Source organism: Nanorana parkeri, unplaced genomic scaffold (genome assembly GCF_000935625.1).
Source record: "Nanorana parkeri isolate BGI_ZX_2015 unplaced genomic scaffold, ASM93562v1 scaffold1208, whole genome shotgun sequence".
Classification (NCBI taxonomy): domain Eukaryota; kingdom Metazoa; phylum Chordata; class Amphibia; order Anura; family Dicroglossidae; genus Nanorana; species Nanorana parkeri.
This window is the reverse complement of record NW_017307476.1, coordinates 79648-101478: the sequence shown is the minus strand read 5'-3', so window position 1 is coordinate 101478 and position 21831 is coordinate 79648. Positions and strand designations below refer to the sequence as shown.

At 41.0% G+C, this 21831-nt stretch overlaps 1 protein-coding gene across 1 annotated transcript in view; it reads left to right on the top strand.

Annotated features, from left to right (window-relative positions):
• Positions 1-21831, top strand: part of LOC108796994 (protein unc-13 homolog C-like) — a 260177-nt gene that overhangs the window by 190357 nt on the left and 47989 nt on the right. The window contains exons 19-20 of the mRNA XM_018568562.1: positions 2116-2196; positions 14340-14487. Coding sequence (XP_018424064.1) covers positions 2116-2196; positions 14340-14487 — 229 coding nt within the window. The remainder of the gene's footprint in view (positions 1-2115; positions 2197-14339; positions 14488-21831) is intronic.

Sequence of the window (21831 nt, the reverse complement as noted above, 5' to 3'; positions counted from 1 at the left end):
CCCCACATAAAACCGCCCCGTTTGTCCCCCCCCCCCCCCGTTAGCCAGTTCCAAATACAGTGTGGAGGGAACGATTATGTCACGTTATCTGTTTGCTGAATTTTCTAACAGGGTGAGGGTGACGTTCTACTTGTTTCACAGTTACAATATCATGCTTCATCTGAAAATGTGGAAGTTTATCTGAAAGTTGTACACAGCACAGAATCAACAATCATCATAGTGTTCATACACATAAAAAATATTGTCAAGATCTTATCAATGAATCTTCACTTACATGCATATAAGACTGAGCATCTCCCAGACACAATGCCAAAGCTTACCACAAGCCCACTAAAGAATAAGAAAAGCCTCAGAAGGAGGGGCCCCAATGGAGCCAAAAGATCAGGTGTCCATTAAATAGAACACCAAGCTTTATGAAAATAGTGTAAATAGGTGTAATTAATAGCCATAAATATGATCATATATCTATCTTATATTATGTAATCAATATACAATCAGGTGATGATGTGTGTACATTGGCAATAGTAATAATGTAGTAAGTGTTTCCCTGTCTGTGTTCTAATGATTGCATATAGTTCCACATATAAACTTTTGCACAATCTTACTGAAATGGCTTTAAGTACTATCCCTTGAGCCACAGGTTCATAAGAATCTAAAAATTGGAGTGATAGTAGATTTATGATGAATTTTAAACACTATTGTTTATGTAAGAGGTTGATTATACATTGAATCTTTTTTTATATCAAGGAAGATTATAATACATTGATTATTGTTTAGTGTAGGAAGGAAGATGTATTATATTATAATTGAAATTCAGTAGTAATAATCATCAATGTATTACAATCTTACTTTTGTACAGTAATCAATGTATTATAAACTTATTTGATATACAATAGAGCGTAAAGGCTGTCATGCTTATCCTGGCATTTCTGCATCAGGAATCCGTAGGTTCCTGCCACAGGAGTGTCAGAACGCATAATGTGATTGAGGCCTATGTATCAGTGTGTAGAGTGTCCTATCAACATCTTGGTGATTGATTAAATAAGCCAAGGCTTTTACTAGAATTTGGCGGGGAGTGCTGGGTTTTTCTAAATTTTTCTTAGTTCTTTGGTGCCATTGCTGCTGTGCACCCTCATCATCCACTGGCCTTCAAGGGGTTTTATAGTGTGGAATGGACTTCGTTCTTTTCTATCAAGAGATTCTGTCACTCTGCCCTGGATGGGCAAAATGATACTCTCCTGAAGACAATTTCTCACTTGTTGGGCTTAGAAACACCAGTTCAGCAGCTCAATGTTCCTGGATCTATTTTTACCATATCCACAACTGACTACAAGATGTCATTGGATGTTGAAATGTGCTTGTTATGACACCACACAAATAACATATTTTCTATGCATTTGGAGAATTCAGTATTGTACCATTCATTTGAGAGGTTAGCTGCAAATGAGAGAATGCTACGATATATGGAAATTCAGCAGTGAATGGTCACTGCTCAAAGGATTTGCTATACATGGTTATTTCACTGTTACTACATATAAACAATCACTCTGCAACAGCTTTCCACAACAGTGACATTCACATTCATGCCAGTCATGAAGGGCCATCATGGCTGATATATCATTTTTGTCTCTCACATTCTAAGTTACTGAATAGGTATAATTGACACTGGGATGCTCAGCAGTGATTAGCACATCTTAGGTCACAAGCATATAGATATAAACAATCCCTTGCCTGTTCAGTTCTGTAAATATTAATGCACCTAATTGTAGATAATTTGCAGTCAGTTTTTTTCCTAGTAGCTGCTAATTTTTCTATTACCAACACAAAAATATTAATTTCTGGCAAGACGTAAGAATAATAGTTATTAGCTCAATGAAGTTTGTATGGTCTGCAGCTGCTTACAGACTCACACCTGTTATTAGCTGGGCAAATGGTTGACTGCTTATGAATTCTATGAATTTCTTTGATTTAATAATCCCAGTTAATCTACTGTGAATATTATTTCTACATGGGCCAAAAAATAAATGCTGCAGAATTCACACTAATCAGCTATTTGGAAGCATTTCAGATATTTCTGTGTAGAAGGTCTCATTTATTTTATTTTTCATTTTTCAGGACCATGTCATTCGAGAGGAAGCTAGGAGCCTCACTCCTCGCCAGTGCTCCATTATGGAAGTCGTGCTCGCCACTATTAAGGTATGGTGAACATCAGTTATCAACATCTTGCACAAATGAATTGGTCTTTTAACAGCTGCCAACTCCTCTAAATATATTAACTGCTGCTTCTGAATCATTTTCCTGCTACTCAATGAACATTATATGGCTCATCTGATCATTTTCATTATAACGGTAGAATATGCCTTGGGAAATAGGGAAGGTATTAAATATACATTGACACTTCTTTTTCTCCACACAGAATGAACATTTAAATCCTCTGAGATAAATGGACCTTGTATTTTTGCAAAAGGGGATGTGATCATAAAATATAGGATGTACTTAGAGTGAAGTTGTTGGCCAGCGTGGTCAACATGCAAGGCTAATTCATAGTAGTATTAGATGCAGGTATGATCATTATGTGGCCCTATGATCTGCATGCACATTGTAAGCTAGTACTATATATATATATATATATACAACATATATTTTTATGTTGAGTGTTGTGCAAACTGTTGGTGTAAAAAAATTGCTAAATTATTATACAGGATTTATCTAGCGCCAACAGTTTGTGCAGCGCTTTACAAAATATAGGGAAACTGTATAGTTCCAATGCAAATTCAGGCAAAAGGATTAGGAGGGCCCTGCTCGTTAGAGCTTACAATCTAAAAGGAGAGGTAGGTGATGCAAAAGGTAGTAACTGTGAGGAATGAGCTGATGGAGGGAGTAGAAGTAGAGATTTTAAGAGAAGGCAGGATAGGGTTCTGTGAATAGACACATTTTCAAGGATTGTATGAAGGAAAACAGAGTAGGAGATAGCTGGATTGGAGCAGTGAATTCCACAAAATGGTAGAGACTCTGGAGACATCTTGGAGGTGAGCATGGGAGGAGTTGATGAGGGAACTAGAGAGCAGGAGGTCTTTGGAGAAGTACGGGTGTAGCTGGGGGTAGAGTTGTGGATAGCTTTGTATGTTGTTGTTAGCATTTTACATCTTATATGCTGGCCTATTGGGAGCCAGTGGAGGGATTGGCAGAGACGGCAGTGACATATGAATCTTTGGGGGTAGGGAGGCCTGAAAAACCCAACATCAGCAAATCTCCTCAAAGCTACACTGTATCAATCCATGCATAGAGTCCAGACTTCACCTGCACACAGCAGACAGAAGTGGCATTCACTACAACAGAGGTTCATCTGTTTTCTTTGTACCAGGTATGGCAGACACAGTCCAGTGGAAGTTACTCTGTTGTCCCCAGTGATATCTATTTAAAGTACTGGATCAATGTGGGTGGTACAGTAGACCAGTGGTGGTTCATATAATACTTCAGTGCCCCCAGTGATATCCTTGTTGTAGCCAGATCAACATGGGTAAAGCTAATTCTTAATTAGTTCTTTAGGCCCGGAGGGGCCAGGGGAGGAGTCCAGCATCTCAGACCCAGGTCACGACCTGTAGGCAAAATACCCTTCCAGATAAATACCCAGGAGCTTTGTTAAAGCTAGGCCCAACCAATCAACAAAAAGGTAATTAGTAATAGGGTAGTCAATAAACATTAAGGCAAACCATAATGTATCCCTGACACAGCCCTCTGGATTTATTTACAGTCTTGCAGATGACATATCATAGGAAGCCACTGAGCACACTCTACTGGAGAACCCAGTACACTACATCAAGTACACTACTTGTGCCAAGTGATCATATCTAGCCATATTTGTCAGATGTGCAGTCCATTTGCACTAAGCTCTAAGTGTGCCTGTAGGCCCCATAATATCAGTAATGCATCATTCACACGGCATAACAGGCATTTCCAAGTTTCCACACACACGCTGTCCACCTTTCTCATCCTTCATGTATTCATGGCTCCCTTTTGTGTAAAATAGTCTGGGTGGCTGTACAGCTGTTCGATCATTTGTACTGGCCTGTATGTGTGCCTTCCCATGGGGAACACGGCCAAAAAACTCAGGATGGAGAGCAATCACTAGAGCTGTGCTCTCAGCACTTCCTGCTTTAGAGCTGTCAGAAGCCTGACTGAAGTGCTGGGTAAACAGACGATCAAGCACAATTCTGTTCTTATCGACTGCATTGGAGAGCAGGGGAGACTTCAGGGCTCTAGCATTAAAGTTAAGTGAAAAAAATGTAAAAAGTGTTAAAAATAAATAATTTTAAATAAATAAAAAATCTGCTTGCCTATGCAATTGCGAATATAGGGCATGAGCATTTATGTAAAATGTGATTGCACCACACATGTTAGATATATCTGCAATACAGTTAACTATAAACTGATGAGCAGTAAAGGCTTTTAAAGCATCACATCAGAGTCCCCTCTTTCACAGTAGGAGCCTCCTATTACATCAGAATTCCCCCTTCACATTAGAATGCCTCTTTACATCAGAGTCCCTCCTTCATATCAGAATTCCACATTCACATCACAGTCCCCCCTTTACATAAGAGTCCCCATTCACATCACAAGTTCACACTTCACATCAGAATCATCAGTCCCCCTTTCACCTCAGAGTCCTACCAATGCAGCAGGAGACACAGCTGCGGCAGCATTAGGTGGCAGAACAGGCCTTGATGGAGGCCTTGTGAATGGATTTTATTTTGCCCAGACACACATATGTTAATTTTGGTTAGAGTGGAAAAATGTTTACTTTAACCACCTCCCGTCCACCGAACGTTGAAAGATGGCCGGACGGGAGTCTCCTGGATGTGTGTGGGCATCTTTAGACGTCCTTCGTGCTTGCGCCTGGTCGTGCACGCCCCCACGAGCTGGAAACCGCCAGGATTTTAAACTGCCAGCGATGGCCGTTTACATACAAGCGGTCCGGCGTCTGTAAAGATGCCCAATCGCTTGTATGATGCAAGTCAGGGTGCGCCCCCCCTCCTTACCTCTTCTCGCCATTGCTATCCCCGCCACCACCGTCCCCACGATCTCGGGCATCCATCCATCCCGGGCGATGTGGCTCTGTGCACTGAGAACGGAGGGAGATCAGTACACAATCTCCCTCCACTCTCCTCCCGGTCTCTAAATGCAGGAAGTGATGTATATTACATCACTTCCGCATTCCTCTGTCACTCTCTAGTACAGAAACCGGAGAGAAGCTGATGAAGCAATTTTAGGGTCATCAATCACTGATAACACTAATAAACTGATAAAGCGTCGCCTATGGCCAATTTTGGCTATGGTAGTTTTTGGTAGATTTTGCGGGCACACGCAATTTTAAGGCTTGGCATGTTTGGTGTCTATTTACCCGACGTACCCTGTCTAAAAAAATTGGGTAAAAAATGTTTCCTAAAATAATAAAGGGAAAACGTTTTTTAAAAAAAATATTCTGTACTTTTTTCTATAGTTAAAAATATAAACTCCAGTGGTTGAAAGCTCTATCTGTCCCCAAAAAATGCTATAAAATTAATTTCAGTATGGCGTTGCATGATGGAATAAACGTCAATCAAAGTACTGCAGCGCTGAACACTGAAAAATGGCCTGGACAGGAAGGGGGTCTAAACACACCGGTCAGCAAGTGGTTAAATTCCTTGCTCTCTAGTAACTGTTCCCCTCAATAACTGCATGTTACGACAGGGGCTCCTTTAAGTGAACAGGATGCAGAAGCAATGATAAACAATGTTGTGTGAAAATGAAATCAACTGAGAAATTAAAGTCTGAATGCAAATCAGGTTTTAATTAATCTGCTTCTTGAAGGCAGTGCTGCCAATTGAACACACTTTGCTACAAATCTAAGCAAGTGGAAGCAACGCTAAAATCAAACCAAGTATGCACTATGAAACCAAATAACCTAAAACAATAAATAAATAAAAAAAATAGAATGAACTTTAGCATAGATTTGTCAGGTCTCTACTGGGCTTCAATAATTAACTTTTCAGTTAAAGATTTATATAAGCCAACTATAAATCAAGAATAATATTACATTTACATTACAAAATCATTTTACTCTCTATAATTGAAATTTTCAGACATGTCATTGCATTTTATTATTTAAAAGTAATTTGCTAAATTATATTTTTAATGCTTACAATTGCATATTTATAAAACAGTCCTGGTGATGCCTCTTAAATATCACCTAGGCCCTAATGTATTATAGTGTTTCAGGTACGGTTTAAGTATATACAAGTTTACTTTTTTAATACAAATAGATTAATACAGATTTTTTTATGTACAAGCCCATCCTGCTATCTCACCCATTAAAAAGGGAACAACATTGATCACATACAAAAGACACTCACAAACAAACATCCACAGCCCCCTATTACAAAATGCATGACATTTTTTTAAAAATATTGTACGTTTAATGAGGGAGTAAAGTTGTTTGTGGTGCTCGTATTCACTTTTCCTCATTTCTCTTTGCTATAGGGTTGATATGTTTTGATAGGAGAATCTGCCCACACGATTTAAGGGATTGTAACTCCCTTCTCAAGTTTACTATATAGGCTTGGGACCTCATTAGTTTTTTACCTTTTATATATGTCTACCTTTTTACCTACCAAAGTATTTGTAATTCTGTACAGCCAAGCTTGTGATAGTGTAGTTGATGCTTTCTAGGAATCAGCTTCAGTTCTTAGCAATGACTCTTTGATACATCAGATCTATAGTCGATTACAAAATAAACACACCACTCCATCACAGCTGCTGGAGGGAAGGTCCTGGGTGCCCAACTGCTGAACCCTTTATCGTTCCCACCCCCTCAGATGCATATACAAAAGAAATCTGGCCACACACCGCTTTTACTCTGAAGAGCCTTTGTTGTAAAACACAGAGTTTTACCTGCGTTTGACCTGCTTTGTGTTGTGCTATACCTCTTTGGATGCAGCAGGTCCTATTGACGTGCGTTTGAACTGTAGGCAAAATGAGCCCTTAAGCTGAAATCCTAGGTATATCTAAACCACATAAGAAGTAGATATTCTTTCATTGGTGCGATACTATACCTCAGTAGGTTATAATTACCCCAAATTCAGTTTTATCAAATTTTGCAGTTTAAATCCCACAACTGTGAAAGAAGCTTATTTGCTTATTCAGTTTCATTTGGCTCTGACATAGCATTATGACTAAGAAATACATGACCTAATATGCTTTGACCCTCTGGCACTGATTGTATGAGTGCATGAGGGATCAGCAGGGTAGAGAAAAGGGATTATCTTGAGCATATCGGAGAATACCTTGCCACTGGCACCAACCCTTGCACAATGCACATCACTTATTGATGAGTGGGTGGGCAACCAGAGAGTCCAGATCGCTGGATTCCCTATATAGGAGGTGACTTTATGCAGTGAGGCTTTACATACAAATCCAAGGGACCAGGCTGGTTGGGTTAGCAACCTGCAGGAAACACTGTGGTCCACTAAGGGTGCTGCTAGCTCTACTTACCTGAATTTTAAATAAAAAGAACTACAACCCTGTAGCAAGCAATACAGTTTTTTGTTAATCAGTACATGGTGGTTTCTTTTTCTCTGTTCAACTTTATCAGGTTGATTAAACTGATTGAAATCAACTTACTCTTTTTTAGCATATCTCAACAGTTGTTTTCTAAAGCTTCTACCTTAACTATATGATTAAATGCCTAACAGTTACTACAGAGAGATTATGCAAGTCTGTATGTGAAATATAACCATGAAAATATAAAATATCAAAAATTTAAAACATATATGTACATATATGTATTTCCTGGCTCACCCCATTTCAGCATACCATGGGTTAACTCCCCCTTTCAACCCCGAGTAGGACCACCCTCACTAGATCATAAATTCCCCCTCCTTTATTCACCACGTGTTCTTTTTCGGTCCTCGCCCAGGACACTTTCGCTAGGATCAGAGGTTCTTGGAGATAGTCGTAGAATCCTCCTTTTGTGTGAGGTGGCCTAGCTCTGTTACCTCAATTCCCAGCTGTGGTTCAAGCTCTCCTGAGTGGAAGATGTCCTTCTTGTGGAGTTAAATCCTCCAGATAAGGCATAGCCATTGTGCCAGGGTTAAACCGCTGACCTAAATGGTTGCAAGGTTGTATGAATAGGGGCAGGGTAAGTGGGCTCGCTTCTTAGCTCCTTGTCACTTCTTCTTTCCTTCCTCTTTTGTTGGTGTGTATGGCGTGCTCTGGCGTGCGTTCCACATTAGAGTGCAGGCACTTCCTAGGTGGGTGACACGGCCTGAGTTCCAGATTGGTGCATACCCACTCCTGAACTTCTGATTGATGCGAGCAGAAATGGGCGGTCTGGCCTGCGTTAAGGGGTGGAGTACATGTGCTACTGAACTTCCACCAGCCTGCAGCAATTTGTGTATAGGCCGGCTGGCTGTGAGTTGGAGCGAACAGGCAGTGATCTGCTTGTCCTGCCAGGTGTTCTCGATCTGGGAATGATCTTGGAGTGGAGTGCGCTCTATTTATTCCTCTACTGCCACGTTACTCTTCTGATAGCTTAGGTCTGGCTGCTTGAGCGGTCTCTCTCCTCGGTCCTCCTGTGTGTTCGGTCTGGTGAATGCTTTGGCTGCTCTCTTAATTCCATCTACTTGCATGTACGTGGCTGCATCTTCTTTTTCCTAGACGGGCACTTTTTTTCTCCTTGCACCTGTTGAAGGTCTGGATTATTTTTGATTTCTCCTTCTGCAGTTCTTCACTATGAATCCAGGTAGCCCTGATGTGCAGGCACAAAGTTCCTGGTGGCCACAATAGCAATAAATAAATAAAATGAAAAAAGTTTTTTTTTAATATATATATAAAACAGCATGGGCAGTGATGATGATCCTTGTTTATGCCCTTTTCTAGGGGGAAGAGCCTGAAGTCAGGAAAGAAGCATAAGGCCAAATCTAGATCTCATCATAGGTCTTCTTCGCCTATGCAGAGATCACCTGGTAAGGCTTCACATAAATCTCCAAAGTCAGGCACAAGTTGCTCCCTTACGGATGGTTCTGCCCGATCCTCACCCATGAGGCCGCCCATTGGTTCATGTTGGGCTTGTGGATCCCCAGCCATGCCATACAAGATTCTGTGCTCAAACTGCCTCAAGGAGGTGGGATTGGAGAAAGCATCTCAAGCACAAAATGTGAAGTCCTATATACGGGAAGCTGTGGCAGAGGGCATCAAGCTCTACGTCAGTCAGAATCTGGTCCCCAAAAGAAGGAGACGAGGAAATCGCTTCGGGGATCCTGTCATCTCCAGATTCCCCTGTAGAGGACTCTGATGTGGAAGAGGACAGTGTAGCAGACTTTTCTCTTGTGGCACCCATTATTTTGGCGATAAAGCTTGCCTTGGAATGGGAAGAAGATCCGGTGCCAGCACAGAAACAAAGGAAATACTTTGTAAATCATAAGAAAGAGTTGTCTTCCTTCCCTCTTTTCTATGAGATCAGAGAAATTATTAAGGAAGAGTGGTCTAGGCCAGATAAGAGGTCAAGCTTGTCGACCCATTTTTCAAAGCTGTACCTATGCCTCCCAGCATATTCGGAGGTGTGCGATACCTCTCCCAGAGTGGATGCTGCTCTGCAAAGATTGACTATTCATGTTGTATTACCATTAGAAGATTTAGTTTTGTTTAAGGATAGCATGGATCGAAAGATAGAATCGTATTTTAAAAAAATCTACTCAGCCACAGGGGCAGCTTGCAGACCTGCAGTAGCTTTGTCTTCTGTGAGGGAAATAGTGTCGGTCACAAATCTGCAAGAAGGAAAGGGAGTCTACTCACCTCCTTTTTTGGTCTGAAAGCCTTCGGAGAAATTCAGGCCAATTTTGGACCTGAAAAGGTTGAGCAGATACATGAAAGTAGAGTGTTTCAGAATGGATTCCCTTAAAACGATAAAGGAAATCGTGAGGCCGAAAGATTGGATATTGTCAGTAGATCTGGCAGATGCGTATTTTCACATACCCATAGCAATAGAAGATCAGCGGTTTTTGAGGTTCAAAGTGGGCCAAGACCATTTACAATTTTGATGTCTGCCATTTGGCCTGTTGTCTGCTCTGAGAAAGTTCACCAAGATTTTTGTGTTTCTGAAAGCTGTCATGAGACTGCAGAGCATAAGGGTGCATCACTATCTGGACGATGTTCTGCTGCTAGGGCAGTTGAAAATTCTGAGGCACAAGAAGATAGTTGGAATACCTCGGCATGGTTTTCTATACAGTGCAGGGAAATATTTTTTTTCCTCATGACAAGGTTCGTAAAGTCATCCAGGCATCCAGTCTGATGAGGAAGTCCGTGTTCTGCATAGCCAGTTCTTGCCTGAGTTTCCTAGGCTTGCTCTCATCAACAATCCCCATTGGCACACACGACACATTCTGTTTCCGCCGTACTGTGAGTTCTGTGAGTTTCTCCAGAGGCAGAACACTCAACCCTGGAGACTGGATCATGATTACCTCGAATGCAAGTATCCAGGGTTGGTGAGACTATTGCCAGGGGCATTTTGCTCAGTCCAAATTGGGAATGCCTATCTGTCATTAATCGAATGCAAGGGAACTTCAGGCTGCCTTTGAAGCCTTGCAGGCTTTTCACCATCTAATAAAGGGCACTCGGGTCAAGATTCAGATGGACAACAAAACTGCGGCTTTGTATGTAGTTTGCCAGGGAGAAACCAAAAGCCTGTCCCTTCTAAGAATGCCATCTTCCTTGATTTATTGGGCTGAGAGGCATCTGCTAGATCTGACTGCTGCATACCTTGCATGAACAGAGAACACTGTCGCAGATAGGTCACATCGAGTACTCCAGGACCCGAACGAATGGGCCTTGAATCCACGCTACCTGAGGCCCATATTCAACCAGTGGGGAATTCTGCAAATAGACCTGATGGCGACCGAGAGCAACATGAAGCTGCCAATCTTCTACTCCTGGTATTTATTGGAAACACTTTTGAAGGCTACTAAACTGTCCACCAAGTCAACATACCACAGAGTATGGGAGACGTTTCTGTCTATTGCTTCCAGTAAAGGCTGGAATCCTGAAAGTCCTAGAGTGGGGCAGATCCTTGCCTTTCTTCAGTCGGCCCTGGATGCTGGTCTCAGTTAAAACACCTTGCGAGTTCAAATATCGACTCTATTGGCTTTGGCCTAAGCGGATCAGACCTCCGGTTAGACCTTTCTTCCTGAAATGGCTGCCTGTATTGAAAAGGCTGGTAAAGCTTCCTTTTCTCCCATGTTGTCACATTCCCTATATCATCTAACAGTATTTATTATGGAAATCCTGTCAGCCAGAAGAGTATCTGAATTATGGGCCTTCCCTTTTAAGGAGCTCAACTGTTAATTTTTTCCAGATAGGGTTGCTTTAAATCCCATGCCAGAATTTTTACCTAAGGTGTCTGCAGAATTCCATGTTAATTGGGAGTCAGTACTTCCAGCTATAAAGGAAGAAGACTTGCCAGAGAAGAGGAGTTCCTGAATTGATTGGATGCAGTCAACGTGATTTCTACCTACATTACTAGAACCAAAAAGTATTGCACTTGGTATGTTTGTTCTATCCAAAGAGCCTAAGAAAGGAGCAGCTGCCTCTACCAGAATGTTGTCCTTGTGGGTGGTTAAGACAATACAGCTTGCTTATGCGTTGGCTGGCTTTTCTCCTCCTCAAGAAGTTAAGGCCCACTCAACAAGATCAGTAGCTACCTCCTGGGCTGTCTACTCTAAAGTCCCAGCAAAGATTGTATGCAAAGCGGCTAGCTGGCCCTCTCCAAATACCTTAATTCGTTGGTTGTTTACACTTCTTCTGATTGTTTTTTTTGAGCTGCTGTGCTCTCTTCTGCGTATTCTCAAGAATAAATAATTTTTTTTGCATTGTTATCCCTCTCATTTTTTTCTGGTGCTAGCTGTATCCCGTGGTATGTTGAGCAAGAAGTAGGGAAATTGTACATATTTACCGTAGTTTTCCTTTCCTGGTTCTCCCCCATGTCAGCATAGTTTCCCACTCTCTAAAGTGCCTTCATTTGCCGTGTTATGGAATGCGTGGTGAGTGAATGAGGGGGAATTTATGATCTAGCGAGAGTGGTCCTACTCGGGGTTGAGGGCAGAGGAAAGGTGACAAGGGGAAGAGCAGGAAAGGAAAAAATGGTAAGTATGAACAACAATTTTCCCATATATATATATATAACGGAAAATTGTATACTTACCTATCGATAATTTTCCTTTCCTGGTGCCAATCCATGGCAGCATACAATGGGTATGGCTCCGTCCCCAGCCCAATCACAGGACCAGTTATACTATAAATTAAAGCCCGCCTCCCAAGGCCACCATTCTCATAACAAGTACTCAATGCGAAAGCCATGGGAGGGTCCTGTATGCTGCCATGGATTGGCGTCAGGAAAGGAAAATTACCGATAGGTAAGTATACAATTTTCCGTTTTCCTGACACCAATCCATGGCAGCATACAATGGGATATAGCAATCACACATCCAGGGATGGTAATTCTGAGATATTTATTTATTTGTACCACATTCAGAACCAACTTCACCTTGGGCAAGATTCCTAGATAGACCCTGTAATGGGACAGGAACAGATCCCAGGTTACCGCCTTCCAGAATAAATCTGGAGGTACATCACTAAATTCTATCCGTAAGGAGACATCCCTCGGAAGAGCGAACCCAGAGACTAATCTGTGGCTCCATCTGCCTGATCAGGCACAATGCATGTGACCTCGTGCACACAGAGTGCTACTTCCTAAACGCACCAGAAAGGTGAACAGATCGACCTGAAAGAATACGAGGTAACTTCCATGTTCCTCCCCAGCATAGCAGCCACATTTCGGGCATAAGCTAAAACAAAAAACTTGTCTGTGAAATGGAAGCAATAAGGTGGTGTGAAGGCTAATCCTGACTATCCAACACCCTCCTCCCCGAGGAGATTGCTGTAAGAAACTATTCCCCCTGAAGGATTGTCACCGATCTCGGATTAAAAGGCTTTTGAAGTGATTTGCACATAGGAATCCTTTATCAACCCGATCCCTGGGTAGGGACATAGATAACAATTGAAACAGGCTCGCCGGCTGTAGCCACAACCAACAATCTCATATTTGGAATCATCCAGAATCAATGGCACAGGGAATGTCTTCTCTGTCGTCTGAAGAACCCTGTTGAAAGACTTTTAGCCTCCAATAAGTATAGGATCACGTGCCAGAGGAAACTGTGCGACGCCCAGGCAGCAGGCAAGCAATGATGCAATCAGAGGATATAAAAGAGACTGCAGTCTGCACATGTCCAAAATGGCTGCCACCATGAGGACAAGGTAAGACCTTGACAACACCAAGGGGTAGGATAGAAGCATTCCCCCTTGGCGATCACTTTTAACTTGATCAGAGCCTAATGTAAAAATGGTTCCATGGACTGCTAGAGTATGAGCATGCTGAACAACCAGCAGGATGACGCTTCAATAGTTGGAATACTCGTTCACTCAAGAAGGCTGTGACTGGATGCCATCTTTTGGAAAATGACCGAGTGTGGCGAGGCCAAAGGGCAGGTAAACAAACAAAAGTGGAACTTTAGAATGGCAAGTCACACATTTGATGAAGGACAGGTGCACAGGAATGTGAGCCCACATCTGCCAGGCACAGTGTCCCATAGTCAGTTTCTGGCTTAAGTGATGGATATAGTGATTCCATATGCAATATTTGGATCCTGATCCATTTGTTTAAAGTGTTCAGACCAAGACCAGTCTGAAGTCTCCTGGTTGTCCCACTAGGACAATTAGAGGATAAAAGCTTGATATCTTTGGACTGGAAAAGATTACGAGACACTATTTGGATATGTGTACATATAACCCAGCTTTGCTTGCACCAAGGAACCTGATGGTAATGAGAGAAGAAAAACCTGACCATGTCTATATATATGCTTGTCTTGGAGGTGTGTGCAACAGACTCTGCTGTTATTCAGTACCTGTTAACATTACTGCAGGTGACACCTAAAAATACACTCCCTACCACAGTAGGGTGTGTATTTTATACAGTTATATACAAAAGGACAAGGCTTACAGGTAAGGAAGCATAGCTGGGGGGCTTTTTTTTTTTTTATTAAAAGGAACCATTATTGCAATACAGCACAGTGATGTAGATTGTTGTGGTTGTTGCTACACCCATAATCAAAAACTGCAAAGTATTCAGCCATTTTTATTTTGTAATATTACAGTATAGGCTCATTACAGCAGATTTACTTCTGTTTTTTTTTATTGCTTAGTTACTATTCTTTAATGAATTCCTGCTATCTTAATGTCTGTTTTTACTACAGCAATACTTTCATGCTGGGGGAAGCGGCCTGAAAAAGAATTTCTTGGAGAAGAGCCCAGACCTCCAGTCTCTGAAATATGCTCTCAGCCTATACACTCAAACTACTGATGCTTTGATAAAAAAATTTATAGATACTCAGACATCTCAAGGTAAGTGTGCTTCATTTGTAAACTCCCAGTAATTAAAATCCTGGCAAGAAGTAAAGATATGGAAATAAACAGCAATATTTAGAGGAATGGCAGAGATGCCATTTTCATTAGTATTCTGTATATTATTCAAATTGTCTATAATGAATAAGCACAGCTTCTCTGTTTTCTGCAAAACCCAGAGTAATGTTGTTATTTGTGTGGTGGGGGTTATTTGATTTTACAGCAACAAATGAAATGTAAAAAGAATACTAATTATTTTCTAAACCCAGAAAAAAACAGTTAAAGCTCTTGCATGCTAGGATCCTTTTGTTTTTGTGCCTTAAGGCTACTAGGAAGAAAACCTCTTCATTCTACCCGTGGTTATGACAGCTTAGGTTGCGGGAAAACTACACAACTCTAAGAAGATGTATGCTCAAAAAGGCACAAAAACAAAAGAACCCTATCAGTGTCTGTGCTCAAACAAATCATTGATGGTTTCAGTGTGGAGAAAATAAGGGGTTTTCTACAGTGGCGTAACTAGAACCTTTAATCCCCCTGGTGCAAGAAACCGTCCCCCCACCCCCCACCACCATGGCACCGCATGGTTAACAGGAAGGCTGCCAAGGTCCCCAGCAAGCACGGGACCTCAGGCAGACGCTTTTTTACAATTTTAGTGCCGCTGTTCTGTCGAACGCCGACCCAGTATCTGCGCTTAGACAGACGGGATTAACGAGGAAACTGGAATTTATTTTCATAGTATGCATTTGTAATTGTTAATTGTGACCGTTAATAATATGCCATCCATGGCAGTAAATGATGGATGGCAGTTAATGATGGATGGAATATTATTAATGGTCACAATGAACAATTTAAACAAAATACTTTGTGAATAAATCCCTGTTCCCTCGATAATACTGGTCTGTGCGCAAGCGCAAATGCTGAGGTCGGCAAATTTCGACTACGTCGGCGTTCTCGACAGAACACCGGTGTCTGCATTTAGTATTGGGGCATTTTCACGAGTATGAGTACTCGTGAAAATGCCCAGTATTGGCAGTGATGTATCCCTACTTAAAAATAGAATGCATTGCTGGGACTTGTAGTCCTACATAGTTGGTGCTATTCTGCATTGCTGTATAATTATCATACAGCAAGGCAGAATACCACCAGCTATGCGGGACTACAAGTCCCAGCAATACATTATAATAAAAGTCAGCTATGCAGAATACCACCAGCACACCACCCCCCCCCACTTCCCCACACCCCCTCCCTTCCCACTCCAGACTTACCTTACCTCTCCTGCAGGGCCCTTTTTCGTGTCTCAGCGGCCAGGGGGCGGGGCTAAGTGTAGAGGGTCCTGCAGCACACGGGACTATTGTGACAGCCTCTCCAGCCCTGCCGCACAGCCGCCCGAACATGCTGCGGGTGGCAGAGCGGCTGGGAAGGAGCGGCACTATCTTGGGGGGGCCCTCTTCTTCCTCGCTGGGCCCCCTCCAGCAGGCAAAACGCCAGGGCCCGGTCGCAAGTGAGACTGCTGCAACCCTCGTAGTTCCGCCAGTGGTTTTCTACGTATTAGTCTAAAGGCGGAAAGCCCCTTTCAAGTTTATACTTTTCAGTGTCATCAGCAGCATAATGCTTTAAAAAAGTCATGGTTTTATAACATTTTGCTCTCTCATACCCCCGTGTAATAATATATAGAGGTCAACTGTGTAAGCAACAGAGGGACCCTTTTACTGTTGTTTATAGTTAGAGAACTAACGCTCATCTCCTGTATATTAATTTCTTAAATCAGTATTCTACTTACATAAAAATGAAATATTAAGCTTTTTTATACAGCATTCTGAAATTTTACTTCACATGGCTAACACTGTACAATAGTCTGCTAATGTAATAGAGCATAAGAAACATTAAAAACAGTCCGTACCAACACAGTCATATTGACATAAAGGAGTTGATTTACTTAAACAAATAAGCTTTTCACCTTTTAAAGGAATTTTCCCTTATCCTAGTGAACGAACTAAAGATCTGCTGACTTCATCACCCAATTATGTGCAAGGAAAAATACTTTCTATTTTTATTTTCCTTGCATGTGAATGGGAATTTCACAACATTCAGTAAGCTAAGGGAAAATTCCCCTGCAAAGTGAACAACCTATTTGCCTTTAGTAAATCAACCCCACACACTCAAGAGCCAGATTCATCAACAAAGTAGGCACTGGGGGAAAAAAAAAGTTGGTGTCCCCCTAAAATTCCATACCAGACTCTTGATCCGATCATAGGCCTGGCAGGGCAGGAAAGGGGGAAGGATGAGCGAGTGCCCCCCTCCATCCTATACAAGGCAACATGCCTACGGCACTGGGAGGGTGCTTTTGCTAGGGTCACCCCTGGAAAAGCACCTTGTCCCTGTGCCGATGGGGACAAGGGCCTCTTCCCCATAAGCCCTGGTGCTTTGGTTGTGGGGGTGCGGGAAGGGGGTTTATTCACATCAAGGTACTCCTTTAATAAAGGGGCATCCAGATGCATCCCCCCCCCCTTGTGAATGAGTAATGGTTACTTAAACCCCTACCCATTCACTAAAGGGTTAAATACACTTTTTTTTAAGAGGCCAGACTTTTGAAAAAATCCTTTAATTGCAAAAAAAACAAAAGACACGTTTTTGCTGAACACACAAACTGCTGATGTTGGAGTCAAACTCATGCTCGACTCGAACATTGAGCCCCTCCCTAATCTTCATTATCAATATTACACTAGCTGTGCACATTGTTTGTCCTAACAAAGAAAAGTTAGAGATCTCAAGATTTGGGTAATAAATATAGTCTTAGGTAATAAATAAAGTCTTATGTATAACCTTGCTCTAAAGAAACTATAAAGCTAAGATATTTTTATATAAAAAATATACCTTTTAATTATGTTGTATGAACATAAACCAAACATATAGTGTGTATGTGTGTGGGGGGAGTGGGGGTTAAAATTTGACTGCAAAGGTCGGAAATACACTTTAAAGATGTTTCAATATTGGCAAAATGGATGGCAAGGAAGCGACCGCACCAAAGCTTATTACTAAAACTAGTTTAGATTATAAATTGAAAGTTCTGAATGGTCTTGCTTTTATTATGAATATTACATGTAACAGCAGAAATATTAGAACAATTATCTGTTATTTCATTGTTATTTCAATATTCTGATCACTCATGCATCATATACATAGGTGTGAGTGTCTCATAACACAACTTTAAACAATTACTCTCTCATCTGTGTGCAATTGATAGTAGTAATCTGTGCTCTACTTTACTATATTTTTTATAACAACTGCTTCTTCCTTTCATGGGCTAGGTTATATAGGACTTATCTCAGGGCGAGATTAAGGGCAATGGATGCCATACGAACAGCCCAACAATGATGCCCCCTTTTGCCCCTCCATTGCTTAACCAACAAGTATTTTAGTCTATAGGGCTGCAATGTGCCTGCACATCCAGAAGAAAAGAGGAAGACTGGGATGTACATAAATAATGGGGGGCTCTGGTAGTTCCGATTTTGACAAGTACACATCTGTAGAGGGGGAGGGTGGGATTGGTTAGCTCAGCGCAAAGGGGCAAAAATAATAAATGCACTTTGTGTTAAGGTGCACTTATTCTTTAAGGAGATAATAGCTTAATGATTTCACTACACAGTATGAGCTTCTTCTGGTGTGCATTCAAAGCTTCACCCGGTCAGATAAAGTCCACCTTATTTCCTAACTGGAGTATTAAAAAAAGGTGTGAGGTTTTTCAGTTTGTTTTCTTAAGAAAGCAGCCACAGTTTCGGTAGAAAATGCAGTCCTCAGCATGCTACAGAGCATATCACATAAGTTAGAACTAAAGGTCTTCAATCAGCAGGGAGCATGAGTTTTACTGATTGGAGAAAGCTGGCTATGCACCTTAAGATTTTTCTTATATAGCCCCAGAGGCCAAACGAGAGGAATATTTTGATTCCCCCATCCAAGCTAAACAGCATGGATGGAGAAATATCCACTGCCAGCTATTGAATTGTGACAGCTGGTACCTAATTGGATGCAGTCTCTGTTCAGCCAACAATTTTCCACCCTGCTCCTTTGACAAAAGTTGACTTTTCTAATGCAGGGGGGTGAAGGGGGATAGTGGTGCTGACAGGGTCACTTACAGATTGAATTTGGTCCGAATGCAAGAAAAAGACAAAATTTAATGACGTGTGGCCAGCATAACTCTGACTGAGCAATGCACTTAACTCTGAGTAAGCAAAGTGTATGTTGCACAACTGCAGGGAGATCTCTGCCTTCCACACAGAGAGCAAGGGTCCTTCTCTGCAGCATGCTAGCAGTGGACAGGGTTTTCTATTAAGGCTGTTACAGCTTTCTAAAAAAAGCAAACTGTAAAACTCTGCCACCCTTTATAATATGTATATTGATATATATCTATATATAGATATCTGTAATGAATATATCTGATTTAAAATGAAAGTTCAGATGGGCTTTATTTTCTAATTACAAGAACTATTTCCATTCAGCATTTGTGTATAACTGCTAGCATTCTTTAATAGATTTAGAATAAAATCACTACTATCCTACATATTTATAACCACAACTGTATCACCTAAGCTACACCTCTTTAAATCAAAGCCCAACATTCAATTTTTAAGTGGAAATTAGAGCAACCACAGCCGTTGCTCATTGTAGGCACGAGATTTGGGTATGACTGTTTGACCCAACCCAACCTGTTTGCGGTTCACCGTTTGCCTATCCATCCTCAGCGAATGCAAACAAACAGCTGGGTACCATGGGCAATGCTATTGACCAAATTTGGTCAAAGATGTCACCCAGGATCCCCAGCTGTTTGGCTATATTCTAGCAGCCTGGGATATGTTACTAAGTGATGGGAGTGCACCAGGGAAACATCATCGGGTGCTGGTCACTGTGGCAGCGGGGAAACATGATTGGGCACCAGGTTGTGATGACTGATGAGGATTTGCCTATGGGCAATTTGGAGTAATATCGTTTTTTAGTGTATTTTATCCTAAAAATATTGGTTTGATAGCATGAATATCTGTCAATATAAAAAATTGCAACTAGCATTTTTTTTTATTCTACAGGGCCTCTGGTTTCACAAAATATATCATTGTTTGGGGGTTTTAAGCTGTTTTCTATCCCCAAAATGATGGGACGGAGTTAATGTAGGGCAACAGGAGATGTCAAATATGCTGCAGCAAGAGGAGCTGAGCACCAATAGAATTTTAGAGTCCAGAAAATGAGTATAACACCTGCTTTTCTTGTAAAAAATGCAAAATAAAAACACTACACATATATTACAAATGAAATTAAATATATGCATATAAAGCAGAGGAACAATGTATCAATAAAAATAGTTTTCATAGATTTTTCAACACCTATTCTGAATCATATGATGAGTTGCATAAACTGTAAACTTATAGATGCATTGTTGGATACCCTAGGAAAACCCTAGTGCAATTCCCTCAGAACATTGATTCATGTGGTATACAAGAGCTACAGTATTTAATCCACTTAACAATTTACCACAATTTTTATAAAATAATAAATCCTATTACTTCAGTAAGCAGAAAAAAGTAAAATATGCCATTTGCGTAGGTTTTTTTTATCGTCCTGTCAACTTTACTATTTTTGCAATAATGGCTAAATTAAGTATTTTAGGAGTAAGTATGCTTCAAATTTGAACACCTTTTGACATACTGCATAATTGTATTATGCTGTTAATTGTGCAATGTGGAGACTTGTTCTTTTTGCTCGCACACATATACAACCAAATTCCCAAGCACGTGTCAGCTACAGTGCAACAGGGGACCAGTGAAATCAAGCTTTTAAACCTCTGCAAGTTTCTTACACTAATGGTGGATTCAGTGGAATGTTAATGCAATGGCCACTACTGCACTTTTCCAGAATCTCACCACTCAATGAACTATTGTGGCATTTTTGGCAACATTGCTTGGACGATTTGCCCAACCTCCTCAGCAATTATCATAGCACAGAACTGAAAAAACTTTGGTGGCAGTTTCACGGTTTTAAATTATTGACAGGCTTGCATGATCAGGAGAGGACAGATCATTATTTTGTGGGTTGAGAAGCCAGGGATGTTAGGTCTCAGCACTGGCAAAAAGTACATATGTCACTGGAGGGTTTAATTCAGTGTATTGTAAAGTTAATTTTAAGGTTTAGAGGGTTAGGACATAGATTAAAGTGGAACTTTTCCCTGCCTAAGTAAAATGTAATTTAATCTTTCTAATACTTGTCCCTCAATAAGAAGAAGAATTCAAAAAATATTTTTTAGTCCATGGAGGCCAGCGTTGTCTTCCTTGCTATAGTTCTCCAGGTGCTGGTCAGCTTTTGTGCAACCATTTTGAAAGCCCTTTTCCTGATTTTTATTTGGTGTATGCACAAGCACACTTCAGGTTTCTGCCAGGTCTCCAGGACCTGGCAGAACTTGCAGTGTGTCTGCACATGCATGGCATTGAAATCATCTCACTACCTCCTGGGATGTATGGCACAGACATCCTAGGGGGCAATTTACATCATCCTTAGATGAGGAATCCAGATGTGTGGAGCTGCATATAGGAATTAAAAGGCATTTATTAAAAAAAGTTTGCAAATGTGTAAGAGGGAGAAAGGAGGATGTGGAAGAGAGAACATAAATTCTATAGAAGAAGGTCCACTTTAAGTGTTAGGGTGCAGGTCAATGTTAGAGGTTAAGCTTTAGAAGCTTACAGAAGCTCTAACATTTGTTATACAACATCTGTTGGATCATTTACCCTATTTTTTGTGATCTCCTGGCAGCTTTGAGAAAGGCTGACTTCCTAGGTGGCGGAATGTAAACTAGGTCCACTTAGTATGAGCCAATACTACAGTCTTCATCACTCTTATCAAATATGGCCCTTGTGACTACTCAAACATAGCTATTTGCCAAAAGCCTTTTTACCATTTCATTGTGTTATGGCCACCCAAATTTTCAACATGAATTAATCACATTTGTGAAAGGAAAGGATCAGAAGAGGGAATTCTGTCCCAATATCCATTAGAGCCATCACACATATTTGACTAGATAATCTATCCCATATACCATAGTAACAAGTACACAATGAGACTGATTTATTAAAAGTGTTTAAAATATTCACTTAATAAATTGTGTAAAGATTTACTTTAATTGTTTAATCATATGAAAAACAAATTCATGTTTATTTTTTTTATCTGCACATGATTGTATACTTGAAGTGAATATTCACTGTTTTGAATGAAGATGCTCAACTGTTTTAGTAAATCAGCCTCAGTGTATCAGCAATAGTCCTCTACTGTCACTGTTGCTGTCACCTGATTCTTTAGGCTGGAGAT